The sequence below is a fragment of the Chrysemys picta genome, chromosome 2, assembly GCF_011386835.1.
Source record: "Chrysemys picta bellii isolate R12L10 chromosome 2, ASM1138683v2, whole genome shotgun sequence".
Classification (NCBI taxonomy): domain Eukaryota; kingdom Metazoa; phylum Chordata; order Testudines; family Emydidae; genus Chrysemys; species Chrysemys picta.
In genome coordinates this window covers 129,257,707-129,273,032 of record NC_088792.1, presented here as the reverse complement: position 1 = coordinate 129,273,032, position 15,326 = coordinate 129,257,707, and the positions used below count along the sequence as shown (strand labels likewise).

At 42.7% G+C, this 15,326-nt stretch overlaps 1 protein-coding gene across 13 annotated transcripts in view; it reads left to right on the top strand.

Moving 5' to 3' along the window:
• Positions 1 to 9,748, top strand: part of NSUN2 (NOP2/Sun RNA methyltransferase 2) — a 60,240-nt gene extending 50,492 nt beyond the window's left edge. For 11 of the 13 annotated variants that reach the window (XM_065584193.1, XM_065584190.1, XM_065584187.1 and 8 more), the window contains 3 exons: positions 1,754 to 1,892; positions 6,370 to 6,409; positions 9,183 to 9,748. In XM_065584193.1, the coding sequence (XP_065440265.1) occupies positions 1,754 to 1,892; positions 6,370 to 6,409; positions 9,183 to 9,567 (564 nt within the window). In that variant the 3' untranslated portion in view covers positions 9,568 to 9,748. The remainder of the gene's footprint in view (positions 1 to 1,753; positions 1,893 to 6,369; positions 6,410 to 9,182) is intronic. The other 2 variants (XM_065584194.1, XM_065584191.1) reach the window with 2 other exon arrangements.
• The last annotated feature ends 5,578 nt before the right edge of the window (positions 9,749 to 15,326 follow it).

Genomic DNA, 15,326 nt, shown 5'->3' with positions numbered 1-15,326 from the left:
TAGTGCAGCAGTCCAGGGACGATGCTGCCTTCGGATCAGCGGTTTTGCACACAGCAATGTCTCACTCCGACCCCACCACCTAAGTTGGGCTTGGGAGTCACCTAATGGAATGGATATGAGCAAGCACTCGAAGAAGAAAAGACGGTTACTCACCGTTGTAACTGTTGTTCTTCGAGATGTGTTGCTCATATCCATTCCAAACCCGCCCCCCTTCCCCACTGTCGGAGTAGCCGTCAAGAAGGAACTGAGGGGGCGCCGGGTCGGCTGGGGTATATATTCAGCGCCATGAAGGCGCCACTCTAGGGGGCTCCACAGCTGACCCGCCGGTGTTGCTAGGGTAGAAAATTTTCCGACGATCGTGCACGCGGCGCGCGCACACCTAATGGAATGGATATGAGCAACACATCTCGAAGAACAACAGTTACAACGGTGAGTAACCGTCTTTTACTCACCGTTGTAACTGTTGTTCTTCGAGATGTGTTGCTCATATCCATTCCAAACCCGCCCCCCTTCCCCACTGTCGGAGTAGCCGGCAAGAAGGAACTGAGGGGGCGCCGGGTCGGCTGGGGTATATATTCAGCGCCATGAAGGCGCCACTCTAGGGGGCTCCACAGCCGACCCGCCGGTGTTGCTAGGGTAGAAAATTTTCCGACGATCGTGCACGCGGCGCACGCACACCTAATGGAATGGATATGAGCAGCACATCTCGAAGAACAACAGTTACAACGGTGAGTAACCGTCTTTTTATTCTAACATTAGTTTTACCAAACCAGTAACAGAATGAGTTTCTGTAGCACTACACTGGTTAACAAGAAGCTAACAACACAGTCCCCATATCACTACCCAGACATCTGGGCTTTATGATGAGAGGTTACTGAAAACCTGATTCATCACATATGAAGTTCTTCCTATCCCAAAGGATTGGTCACTTCCCCAGGTCATTATATAGACTTAGACTTTACCCAGATATTATACTGAAGCCAATTCCTTTAGTCTAAAGGTTTTATTATTTTAACAAAAAAGAGAGAGAGTTGTTAAATAGTCAAAGGAATCATATACATTACAAGTGATTATAGAGTTGTGGATCAGGTTCATAGCAGAGATGATAATTCTGCTGGCTTGCAAAAGTTGCTTTCTGGATCACGCCCGAAAGCTTCAGGGTCATTCAGTCCTCTGTTCAAAGCTTCCATAGAAAGTTACAGTTCAGAGGAATGCCGCAGGAATGAAGATGATGCAGCTATTACATCACTGCAATTTATAGTTCACAGCACAGGTACATGGAAATTTACTAGCAGAAATGGAGTCCAGGGTCACATGCCCTTACCACATCTCCTTACATGCTCTGCTGAATCATAGGGCCTCAGTGGCTCCAGGCTATCTGAGGCATCCTCAAGAAGAACAGCAGGGCGAGTTGAGTCCCTTCAATGGCCTATTAACTCATGGATGGGCCATCAGCGCAGAGATAGCCAATGCTGATGCAGATTTGTCTGGGGGTGCCACCTAGGAACACAAAAGCACAAGTTTGAGATGCAAATATATAGCAGATATTCATAACTTCAGATACAAAGATGATACATGCAAATAAACAGGATTATCAATTTAGCAAATCATAACTTTTCTAAAGATACTTTAGATGACTTATATAAGATTTATTGCAGTTGTATAATTAAATGTGATAAATAGCTACCCATCTTTTATATAGCATCACAAGCAGAGATTGCATTTTGAAACTAATTGTATTTTTTACCACCAGGGAATATATACACTGTACCCATTCATTAATGCAAGGATTATAAATGTGTGCATAGAAGATGTTAAAGTGCTGTTAACTCAAGAGAATCCATTCTTAAGTAAATTTAGCAGTGAAACACACAAACGGGTCAAAGACTTGGGTAAGCTTTCTGTTTTTATTATGGCAAAATAGTGCATCTGTAAAACTTGCAAACTCCTTGCAATGAGTTATCCATTCAAATTAATGGAAAATCCAACTACTTTAATATATTAGTTTTAGCCATGACTTCTAGCCATCTATAGTGCAGTAGTTAATATAGACATTCTAATGTGCTTGAGACAAGAGCCTTTCCAGAGGCTGTGGCTCCATCTGGCCCCAACTAGGAGCGTAGCTAGGGGGGGAGCAGGGGGAACAGCCGCTCCCCCCACTGAGTATATTCACCAAAGGTGGTGCCTTGCTGCCACCGACTCTGGGTGCTCTGGGGCTGGAGGGAGCGCCCATAGGGAAAAAAGCCCAGCCCAGCTCCCCGGTCCCGGCCTTGAGCACCCACCCAGCGCACCTCCAGTCTGTCGCCTCCTGCCCTGGCTCCCAGTGCTTGCCCTGCTAAACTGATTTGCGGCAAGCCTGGGAGGGGAGAAGGGGGAATGCGGCACACTGGGGAAGAGGTGGGGCCAGGGTGGGAATTTGGGGAGGGGTCCAATAGGGGCAGGGAAGGGGTCCAATAGGGGCAGGGAGGGGGCGGAGTCAAGGCAGGGCAGGGTTGTTCTTCAGCAGCAGGTCCTTGACTCGCTCCGGGTCTTCAGGGGCACGTCGGTGGCAGGCCCTGCAGAGCTGCCAAAGACCCGGAGTGAGTGAAGGGCCCACTGCCAAAGACCTGGTAGGGAACCACCCGGTGAGTACACGTCCCCTCTCCCCCCGCATCCAATCCTTTGTCCCCCCTCAGAATCCGCAACCCAACAACCCTGCTCTTTGTCCCCTAACCACCCACTCCTGAGACCCCCACCCTCCCCCAGGACCGCACCCTCTACCCAACCCTTCCTCCCAGCCCCCTTACCATGTTGCTCAGGGCAGTGTGTATGGATACTGCACGGCCCACTGGAGCTCTCAGCCCCACCCCCTTACCATGCCGCTCAAAGTGATAGGAGCTGCAGAGCGGTCCAGAGCGCTGGTGGCAGGGCACGCTGAGGCTCTGCAAGATGGGGGAGGTGGGGGAGCCTCCCCAGCCGGGAGCTCAGGCGGGCCAGATGTGGCCTGTGGGCCGGTGTAACGACAGAAAAACCTCCCTCTCCCAATTGCCCACCCCTTTAACAACCAGTTCTAAACTAGCTTCTAAATTTAATAACCAGTTCACGCAAATGGGCTGCAGCTCACCGCTGGATACAGGTGCCTCCAAATAATTTTTGAGCGGTGTCATTTTCTTCTGGACAAGCTTCTAACACCCCCTCCATGCACTTGAGTGTCAAGTTTTCCTTGGTATTTGGAGTGGGGGCTGAAGGATGGGGAACAATGACCCCTCAGGTTTGTTTCAGCAACACTAATGGGGGGAGGGGCGCAGGCAGATTTGTAGGGGAGAGATCTTTATTGGGCATGCTGAGGCTGCAGAGTTTGTGGGAGGTGCCTGGCCCCCACTTGCGTCCCTGAGCCCCTGGTAACACAGCAAACTAGGTCCTTCGGAAACATGGCCCTCTTTGGCCCAGGTCAGGGGAGATGCTGCTGTCTTGGGTCTGGACTAGAACAGTTCAGGAGCGTTCTGCCATTGCAGGATGTGTATTATAGGAGCAGTCAGAGACCGTAACAAAGATTGGGACTCCCAGGATAGTCACGTGGAAAGAGACTGAGCCTGCAATCTATGTGGGCAAGACAGGCCCAGGTTGAAAGGGGAAACAGGCACAGAGAGGGGAAGTGACTTGCCCAAGGCCACTTAATGGGTCAGTGGCAGAGCTCAGATCAGGCCCAGCTCTCCTGATTCCCAGTCCAGTGCCCTGTCTACTAGACCCATGCCACCTCCCACATATGTATTGGGTTTGATCCTTTCTTGTTCCACTCAGTCAGGTCACCTTTATGGAAAGGGGCCTATACGGTCTGAAAAAAACCTTCTGGTATTAGGAAGGTAGCTCCTGGAGGCTCCAGCTAGATGAGGGCCCATTGTGCTAGTAAGAGACAGTACCCTCACTCCAAACAGACAGAGGATGGAGTATTATCCCCATTTTACAGACAGGGAACTGAGGCCCAGGGAGATTGTGACTCATCCAAGGTCCCCCCAGGGAGTCTGTGGCAGAGGCAGGAACTGAACCTACATCTCCCAAGACCCAGTCTGTTGCCTTATCTAGAAGCCCATCCCCTAAGCTGCAGATACCCCTAAAGAATGGGAAATGCTCCAGAGCTCATGTCTGCCCCCCATGCTTTCCAAGATGGCAGCTGAGTTTTCTCTAGCAGTAGCAGGATTGGCTGCTTTATATAATATATCTACAATGCCCGCCGCCCCAGAGATTGTACCCTGGACCTGTAGCCCCACAAGTACCAACCCCCTTGAGCCAAGGGAACTACCCCATTGGCTGTGAGCAAGTGGAACCAGCCACTAGGGGGCACCGCACTCCCACAGTCTACCCAATGGTTACACCCATAGATGAGTGAATCTGATTTCCCTCCCCCCCTCTCCCCCCCCCCTTTACTAAAAATACATCCAGGATCAGCCCCCTCCCCCATGCCGGCACAGAAGATGGCCTGGTCCCCACTGAATCCCTCTCACATATCATGCAGTCCCCCTGTGTATCTGGGTTGGTGGGGTGCTCCCCAGCACCCCTCGCCACAGGGTCTTTTATGTAGGCTCCATCGATAAAACCCAGACACTTAATCCGAGCTCTCAGGCATCTCTCTTGCCTTTCTGCACTAAGCCTTCAGCCACTTGGAATTGCTCACTGCCTTCCTGAATGGGTTTGTAGTTGATATTCTGCGCATGTCACTGGTAATACTTTGGTCTGATCCTTTGAAGACATTTTGCTGCAATAAATGGAACTTGGGAGGTTTTTTTTTAAAGTGTTTTTTTTTTTTTTTTTTTTACTATTTATTTATTTATTTGGACTGAATGGTGCACTGGAGAGAGGTGATGGATTGATAGTTCTGGTACCTAGTCACCTCTGTTCCTGTAGAACAGGAGAGCAGCAGGGTGAGCCAGCCAGCCCCCCCATGATTCCCCAATGATGGGCTTCTGTAGATAAATCTCTGATAGTTTTCATATGACTTTACATTGTGCCTCTTCATATAACCTTGTAGTGGGTTTACCCATGTGTGACCTCTGTTTTCATGAAACCTTTGTATCAAAGCCTCATATAGAAACTTTGCATTGCCCTTGGTATAATGTTATAACCCCTAAGAATAGAATAAGATAGAAGAAAAATGTCTCTTTGCTAAGAATAGACTAAGATTTCCCCTCACTCCTTAATCAATTGACCTGTTGAATGAATGAGGTGTGAATGAGGAAGGTGTGGAAGGCAGGCACCTCCAGACAGCTGCAACAGTTGTAGAGGGGATGGAAGCCAGACCCAAGGACAATAAAACTTGTCAAGTGGGCTAACGTACTTGTAAAACAATATCATTCTTATGTTTTTATTTTAAGTACGAAATAAATATGTATAACGAATTTAAAAGTATGTAATTAGTAATTTGATATGTCAGGTGGCGTCTTTTTTTTGTGTGTGTTCACTCCCCTTGATATTAAAACCTGGCTACGCCACTGGCCCCAACCCTGGAAGCTTACTAGACTAAGGTTTGTAAACCCTGCAGGACCCAGAGAGCCTGGACTCTTGCATAGAACGTGACCTTCATGGAACCAGAAGAGTCACGGGTCTGGGATTCTCACAAAGCATAAATTCAGCAAGAACTTCTGACTAGCCACATTTCTTAACTCTGCCTATTTTTGTTCCTGCATATACTTTAGTTGAAGCTGTTCCTACCCCCGCAGATCTTTATTCATTGTATGTTTTAAGGGTGGCATTGGCCATCTGTAGACTAAATATACTAATATTTTATCTAAACAAGTAGGAAAAGATGCTCACTCTGAACTTTTTTTTTCTCTCCCCGTTATGTGAAAAACCCTTTTACAAACAGGGCACTGACTATACAGGAGAAACAGTAAAAAATGCCTCTAAGCGTAGTTCTGTCAAATGTACACAGTAAAGCAAAAGAATTTGTTAAACTCTTTCAGCTATAGTAGTCTCAAGTATTATTTGTAAAAATTCAGACAGAAGTTTGATTTTAGTTCTTTCATGCTAGGGTTCTATATAATCTTGCATCCATACTCATCATACTGGTATCTGCATGCCTGATGCTGTCCCTTTAAGATAAAATGTAGAGATAAAAGTATTCTTCCAAAACTCTAATCTAGTCTTTTGGCCAACATTCTGTGACTTCTGATTTATTTTTGAATACTTCATATGGAACCCGTAACCAGATTTGTAGAGAGAAATTTTTATTGTTCTAGAATTCAGGCATATATTGGTTTCTATGAGGATGGTTTTTTTGCGATAAGGCTGTTCTGTTTGCTGTACAACAATACACATTTTGCTGTTAGAACATTTTGGAATCACAAGTATTTTTAATACGTTTCCAAGTAAATTTACCTAATCTTTCTTTGCTAGCAATGGGGAGCATTGTCCTGAAGTATGAACCAGATCCCAGGTAAGTAGATACTTTACTAATATATATTTTTTCACTTATCCCCACTCAGAAAATGTGTAAGAGAAATACATGTGAATATAGAAACAAAAGCACGTAACTCATTACAATGGGTCTTTATCTTGAATTTCAGTGTCAGTTTAAAGCATTTGAGCATCTTTTGAAATGAAAATATTTGCTGTGAATTAATTTTCACTGTATTTGCTGATTAGAAAAATAGGCTTCCATTGGTTTAGTGGTTATGCCTAGCAACAGCCAAGTGGTACTTCACTCCATCATAGGCAGTATTGGAGCATGAAAATTATTCATAAATGTGGCATTAGCACTTCATACGTTTAAAAAAAAACTAATGTTGATTCTCCTTAAATTTGGTCAATAAATATTGTTTTTTAAATCTTCTTTCAGCCATGGATGTTAGGGCCCCTATTTTTGTTTGGTCCTGAACTTGTCCTTCAGCATTGCAGTTGCAGCTTGGTGCTTCTAATTTACATGCCAAAGTGATTTGTAAATGTATTTTGGCAGTTAGAATTCTAAATGGGTGCAGTTGTGGAGGCCATTTTTGTAAACTCACATTTCTAAAAAGTCATGGCAGATTAGGGCTTGGCTACACTTTATACCGCAATAAAGCCTCCTAGAGTGCTCTACCTTACTCCCGGTCCAAACTGGCAAGGCACGTAGAGCGCTCTGAGTCCCTGGCTAGAGCGCTCCTGGTACTCCGCCTCCACAAGAGGGATAACGGCTGTTGCGTATTGGCTGAGACGCCCCAGGGCCAGTGTAAACGGGGGGTTAAGTTACAGCGCTCTGATTGACCTCTGGAAACATCCCATAATCCCATTAAATCAAGGGGCCTCTCTTCTCTTTGTTGTGAAATTGGCTGAGGAATGCGGAAGTGTCTTTTCAGAGCTCCGTTTCAGACAGCGTCTGCTTATCTGCAACGGGGCAAAGCAAACGTTTACTAAGTGAGTGAGAGGCGGGGGGGATCAGGGAATCTGAACTTACAAGATAGCTTGCTGACATGCTGTCAACACTCCAAAAACCCACTCTCTCTCACCTCCCACATACAAACAACACACTCCACCCCACCCCTCTCATTTGAAAAGCACGTTGCAACCACTTGAACGCTGGGATAGCTGCCCATAATGCACCGCTCCCAATGCTGCAAATGTGGCCACGCCAGTGCGCTTGCAGCTGTCAGTGTGGACAGACTGGAGCGCTTTCCGTAGTGCGCTCTCCGAAGGCTGGTTTAACCCAAAGCGCTCTACAGCTGCAAGTATAGCCAAGCCCTTAGAGGTTAAGCAGACTTTGCACTTCACCTTTGCTATTGTCCAAGCTCTGAATGTAAATACAAGGCTTGAAATATTTATTAACTCAAAGACTAAGCCAACTAGCCTCAAATAAATAAAGAAAAATGTGAATGGAAGCCCACCAGTAAGGTCAAGAGCAATACCAGGCAGGGGAGACATATCCAACACATACTCTCTATTCCTCCTTATGGTCTTGGATTTTTTTTTTTGGCTCCTCCTTCCCCATTAACAACTCCAGTGCTTACCTCTGTTGCTGCTAATAGCTTTGCGGAGCACAGTTCTACAGTGAAATTAACATAGTTCTTCACCAGTTTCCCTGCTGCCTGCAGGGTTTGGAATAGAAAAAGTGAAAATGACTCTTGTCCTGTCTGTCTTTTACTTTGTAAAACGCAGAGCAGTAGCAGAGGCATTGGAGTTGTCAGTCAACTCACGAAAGTAACAGCTCACATGGAGAAAATTACCTTTGAAATTGTAAGGACCAGACAATTTTATTTTAAAGGAAAGCTTAAATGATGCAGAAATGGATGGCTTAGTAGGAAAACTTTCTATTTGCCAATGGCAAGTTGGATGAGTATATTTTTTTCAAACTTCTATACATCTGGTTTAATTTTGATCAATGGATTCTCTGTCTCTTCCATATATGAAAAGAATCCTGGGATTTAAAAATTCTTCCCTTCCTCGCGACTGTGTGAGGAAACGGAAAAGTATGTTGAAAAATTGGAAAGGGTGCAGAAAATAGCCACAAAAATTATTCAAGTGCCGAAGAAAATGCTTTATGGAGTTCAATCTGTTTAGGTTATCAAAAAGAAGATTAAGAGGTCACTTGACCGCAGTGCATAGGTGCCTTCGTGGGGAGAGAATACTGGGTACTCAGGGCTTTTAAATCTAGGGGAGAAAGATGTAACAAGAACCAGTTTTTGGAAGCTGAAGCCAGACAAATGAAAAAAAGCGCACACACCCCTTTTTCTTTAAAAAAAAAAAAAAAAAAAAAAAAAAAAAACACCACAAAACAGTTTTTTTCCTTGGCAGTTTGTTCCAGTGGCTAGTGAAAGATTCTCCAACTCCATGTTTTCGGATCAAAAATGGATGCCTTTCTGGAAGGCATGCTTTAGGCTCAGTACAGGGTAATTAGGTGAAATGTAATGGCCTGTGACAAATAGTGCCTTTTGGCCTTAGTCTGTTCTCCTATTTGATCAAACTCCATGAATCTATGAAATATGAATTTATATAGCTATTGCTCTGCCTGCCTGTATGTTCCTCTCACAATCTGTAATATTGACTTCCTTATCAGTGTTTAACCAGTGCTGGATTAGGTATTGCATTAAAAGTAAAATTGTTGTTAGAGATACATAATACTGTTGCCTTGCTGTATTGAAATCATGTGTATAGCTATTAAATGAGAATTAATTTCTCCAGAAATATTTTAAATATTAATTTACTCAATCTTTACCAAACACCTAATTTTTTAATAGCAAACCTGATACCCTTCAGTGCCCTATTGTTCTGTGTGGCTGGCATGGAAAGACCTCACTTCGTGCCTTTGTGCCCAAGAATGAGAGACTTCATTACCTGAGGATGATGGGAGTTGAAGTGTTTAAAGCAAAGAGAAGAGAGGAGAATTTTGAAAGTAAAACAGAGGAAGGAGATCAGGACAGCACAAAGCACATGGAGGAAGAGATGGATATGGAACACAATGAATTAGCCACAAAAATGGAGGCAGAAGTGGATGAAGAACCTATTCACGAGCTTATGGAAAGCAGTGTTATAGAACCAGAGAATAAAATGGGAAATGTCCAGCCTTCCAGTGAAAATGCTGAAAATAGAGACATTGCTGACCTTAGTAGTGTGAAAGCTTGAGTTTTCACTGTCTGTCATTTTGGTGTTACTTTTATGAGATGTAATCTAGACTTTTGTCTTCAGTATGTAAATACACTTTTAAAACTGTTTGTTTCTTGGGGGAGGTTGAAATGTGGCATGAGGTATTCTTTTTACAGAAGTTCCTTCCTGTTTTATTTTTTAAATAAAAAAAAAAATCTTCCCCTAAGAGTCTTTCTTGTTCTTCCCATTTAACTCCATAGCATTGGTAATGTGGTATGTCTGTTGCCAGCGATGGACTATGCACCAGTATGTAGAGAGTGATTTTTCAAATATGAATTTTTTATTTAATCTGTAAATCCTGTCTGAGTTTGTCTTGATAGGATCATTTTTGAAAGAAGATCAATAGGCTTTCATGCAAAATGCATGAGGTTTTCAGGGAAACATAATTACAAAAGAAGTAATTTTCCTCTATAGTAAATGATGCTAAATAGTCTGTTGTAAAGTATAAAACATATTGGGCCGATGTACCAACTAGTACAGTTACCAGAAAAATTACTCTTGTTACTGAGTAAATTCAAAGTTATAAACAAGACACAACCCCCCAAATAGGAACTACAGAACATATATATTTGTACACTGCGTATGTGCAAAAGTCCTAGATGAAAAGGCAATTTCCCAAGTTTGAGAGCCAGTTAATGTCTGTGTAACATACAGTAGCAATATCCAGGAACACTGTTGGTCATTTGCCTGGCTGGGAAACTGCAGCCATCCCTTCCTGATGCCTACCATGCTTTTGTAATCCATGCCTCTGTCACTTCAAGACTAGACTGCTGCATTGCACTCTACCTGGGCACTATACCTTAAGTGTACCTGGAAACAAGCTACCACAGAAAGCAATCCTAGGTTAGCAGTGCGTCCTAGCAGGAGCACATGACACCAGTGTTCCAAAATCTGTGTTGGTTGCCCTACTGGGTAAATATGGGTGGAATTTAAAGTATTGGGTTTGATACACAAAGTGCTAAATGGCTCATAGCCACTTTTACCAATTCAGTGATACCCCACAGCTACAACTAACTGGTCCGTAATCTCAACGACATTATCAGACTAACGGTCTCTATTTCAGTTTTGTATAATTTCATAAAGAAGAATGTCCGATCTTCTGACATTGTGTTAAAGAAAATAAGTGAACAAAAAACCACTCTTGAGTACCTTTCCCAGACCTGAAGAGCAGCCCTGTATAGCTCGAAAGCTTGTCTGTCTCACCAACAGAAGTTGGTCCAATAAAAGGCATTACCTCACCCACTTTTTTCTTTTTTAAAGTCTCATGTAGTAACAAACTTTTCTCTTAAGAATTTATGAAAAAAGGTTAAGAAAACTATTCTTCAAACTCGTATTTCATTTGTTAAAGATGAGTCCATTTTGGAAATGAAAAGCCTGCTAAATATATTTTAAATGAAAGTTCGGATTCTTTCCTCTATTGTTTGATCAAATCAACTTGAAATTGGCTATGCTACTTCTGGGCAGCTTTATAAACTGGAAAATGACTTAGCAGAGCTTTCCCTTGAAAGCTGTTTGTATGGCAACAACTTCCAAATAAATTCCTAACTCCTCTCTAATTCTCTATTTTAGGGTAACTTGGATTTCATGCTGTTTTAATATTGGCATCCAGACAGTTCATATTTGCTTGTCTGCATTTGAGAATTAAGCATTTGATTTGAGTGGATGGCAGGGGTGAAATATTTGTTGTATATTTGAACCTTAAGGTCTCATGTACAAGTCCTGCAATGTCCTCTCCCCATAATATAGTAACTCTTATCCAATCAATACTGTTGATCAAAGTTAGAACATAGTGTAGAAATTCACCCACTCAAATTCTCATTTGTCTGTATGGATTTTTATTTTAATAATGCCTGCCATTATGTTGCTATCTAATGAAAAGCCACCCATGAGCAGGTTGCCTGAGCTGGTAGGATTGACTGACTTTGTCAACAAGTTCACATCGGCATTAGTATATTTAAATACTTCAAATTGGTAATTTTTTTCCCGTTTACATCAATAAAAGGTTGTTTTTGTTTTTTTGTGTGTGGTTCTAAAGATAATGTAAACCAAAGAATACTCTTTATATCTACCATTGTTTGGCACTTGGTGCTAATGCAAAATTCATTCTAAATTTTTTATACGGGCAGCAAGGGGAAGAGGAAGGGGCCAAACTGCTCCAGTGAGCAAAGCAGAGGGTGTGGAAGTCCATCAGTCAAAAGCAGTGGAGGGCCAGCCCACAAAGGAGGGAAAAGGCATATGTGCTTGTGCACTCAGTCTATGCTGGCTGCTGCAACAGTCCCAGATGGTGGAGGAGAGTGTGGCAAACAGCTGAGTCCAGGAGTGAGGAGTGGAGGCAGATGGTAGGCAAGGGTGGTGGAGGGGACAGTGGTGTTGGTTGGGGGGGCAGATGGATCGGGGGAGGGCTCTGCGATGTAACCCCTCCTTCCCGCAGCAACAGTAATTACCACCGCCACAAGAGCAAAGGTGGAAAACGGTTACTCAGTTCTGCAGTAGTCGGTCCAGACTTCAGTGATAAGGGGCTAAAATTATTATTTCATTCTCCAGGAAATTTGTCAATCAAGGATTATTATTAATAAACTGTGATGCTGCTTCTGACTCTTGCTTCACCCCACATATGCAGTTACAGAGATGATGTTCTTGTCCTGACTCAACTTAATTCTTGCAAAGAATGGATAATTCACACAATGTCTGGCCCAGAGCAGTGGGTGAATCAGCCTGGGAAGACAGGATTATCTCCTTTCCATACATGCCATCTATTTATTTTCCCACTCGCTGTTTTCTATAAGATTTTTGTGGGAGAGAGTGGAATAATCATGTTCCATCAATACTGGTGGTATTGCATCTCTTAATTTACCATTGGCTGAGTTGCTAAAATAGCAACTCTTACTGGTCTGTATAGAAATACTTGTTCAAAATGGCATCTCCATTATGCTCCAAACATTTTCCAGGCTTGGAATCTTATATTTTTCCTGAAATGTATTCTGCAATAACATGTTACATAGCCTAATGTTCAAATGGCTGAGACATGTTTGTCAACTTTTTGTATTGAGCACCAGCTTCATGTATCCCTGAAGTTACACATTGCAGAAAAGGAGACGAAAGAGAGCATCAGCGAGACTAAGCAATTATAATACTGTTAGAAATGTTTCCAAAGCCTCTGGAACTACAATGGATGAAAAGTCCTTTTAGACTTGTGGAGAATTCCTGCAATTAATCAGTGTTCAGTAAACACAAAAGAAATGTAAATGTGTGATAGGTGGTAGCAGAAGTTTGCTTGTTTTGCAGGAAGAATGTCTAGGGACAATATTTCACACTTGGGGATCTTTTACTCCAGAACTAGGTGACTTGACTCATCTAGCTCCCACTTGAAAGTGCAAATATCAATTCCTATAAGCTTTGTACTGTGGCTGACTTGCCAGGAGATCTAGGAGTGTGATCTGTGGTTCGAGAGGAACCTCATGCTTTAATTCTTTAATTTGAGATATAATTGTGTCTTCTATCTGAAGAGATTGAAAGAAAGATTGAAGGGTTGGGGGGAGAATACCATAAGGAGAAAGAACGAGGAGTCTGGTGGCACCTTAAAGACTAACAGATTTATTTGGGCATAAGCTTTCATGGGTTAAAGACCATGCATCTGAAGAAGTGTTTTTTTACCCACAAAAGCTTATGCCCAAATAAATCTGTTAGTCTTTAAGGTGCCACTGGACTCCTCGTTGTTTTTGTGGATACAGACTAACACGGCTACCCGTGTTCTCTGATAAGGAGAAAGGCTTGTGGTGAAGGAACCAAGGAGATGTTCTAGTAATCTGACCCACTTGCACTGTTTACCCACAAAAACAACGAGGAGTACTTGTGGCACCTTAGAGACTAACAAATTTATTTGGGCATAAGCTTTTGTGGGCTACAGCCCACTTCATCAGATGCATGGAGTGGAAAATACAGTAGGCAAGTATATACAGTACATGAAAAGATGGGAGTTGCCTTACCAAGTGTGGGGTCAGTGCTAACGAGACAATTCAGTTAAAGGGGAAAGTGTGCTATTCTCAGCAGTAGAATAACAAGGGAGGAAAAATCACTTTTGGTAGTGGTAATGAGGCCAATGTAATCAGGGTGGCCCATTTCAAACAGTTGACAAGAAGGTGTGTGTAACGGTAGCAGGAAATTAGTATGGGGAAGTACATTTTTGTAGTGACCCATCCACTCCCAGTCTTTATTCAGGCCTAATTTGATGGAGTCCAGTCTGCAAATTAATTCCAGTTCTGCAGTTTCTTGGTGTAGTGGGTTTTTTTTTTGTTTTTGTTTGTTTTTTAAGCATTGCCACTTTTAAGTCTGTTATTGAGTGTCCAGGGAGATTGAAGTGTTCTCCAACTGGTTTTTGAATGTTATAATTCTTGATATCTGATTTGTGTCCATTTATTCTTTTGTGAAGAGACTGTCCGGTTTGGCCAATGTACATGGCAGAGGGACATTGCTGGCACATGATGGCATATATCACATTTGTAGATGTGCAGGTGAAACAGAATGACAGAGCCAGAAGGGTACCCAGAAGTCACCTACTACAGGACAGGCCCAACAAAGAAAGTAACAGAACGCCACTAGCCGTCACCTTCAGCCCCCAACTAAAACCTCTCCAGTGCATCATCAAAGATCTACAACTGGACACCATCAAATTAGGCCTGAATAAAGATTGGAAGGGGATGAAGTGGGTTTTAGCCCACGAAAGCTTAGGCCCAAATAAATTTGGTAGTCTCTAAGGTGCCACAAATACTCCTCATTATTTTTGCTGATGCAGTCTAACACAGCTACCACTCTGAAACTTGTTTACCCACAGTAGCCCATTCTAATTTATTTTTAAAAAAGTAAATAGATTTTAATAATGCCTGCGATTTGTTTCAAAATTAGTAGGCTACACCCTGTTAAGGATTTGGAGTGAGATTTTTGAAAGCCAAGTGACTTGGGAAAACAAATGACACTGAAAATCAGTGGGGCTTGTGTTTTGAAGTCTCTTAAACTGTTGAAAATTCCACTGAAGATACTTTGTGTTTGCTCTCACAGTAAGAAATAGTTAGTTCATGCATTGCTCCTCATCCATGGATCTTAAAGTGCTTTACAAAAGAGAGTGGTGGTATATTCCTAGTAGGAATGAGGAAACTGAGGCACAGAGAGGGGCAGTGATTTACCCAAGGTCACTTAGCAAGTTAGTGACAGAGCTGGGACTAGAACTCATACCTTCTAATTATTAGGTCAATGTTCTATAAGAAAGAAGACTTAGACATGCTGGACAAGTTAAATGGCTAGCAATGTATTTATTTATTTGTATGATCATAGTGCTTAGGAGCCCTAGTCGTGAACCAAGACTGCATTGTGCAAGGCATTGTCTAGTCACAAAAGGACAGTCCTTGTTGCAAAGAGCAGCTTACTATCTAAGCAAGTTTGGCTATGTCTATCTTGCAGTCTTATAATTGCTACAGAGCTTTAGCATCATCTGAGGTTTGTAACAATCACATAGTGATGTTCAGTACTATACTGTAATCAATTTGTATGCTTGTTTTTTTTTTCCACAGCACAACTTACTCAGTGTAAGCATGAATCTAGTACTAATAGATGAAATTCAATTAAAAAAGAGTGGTGTCCAAATTAAATCCTTGTTCTCCTAAAAACAATTGGTGTATGTGGTTAATCATAATGTACAATGTAATCCAATGTCTAAAAATCAAATAAGGAAAATCATAAAGGTG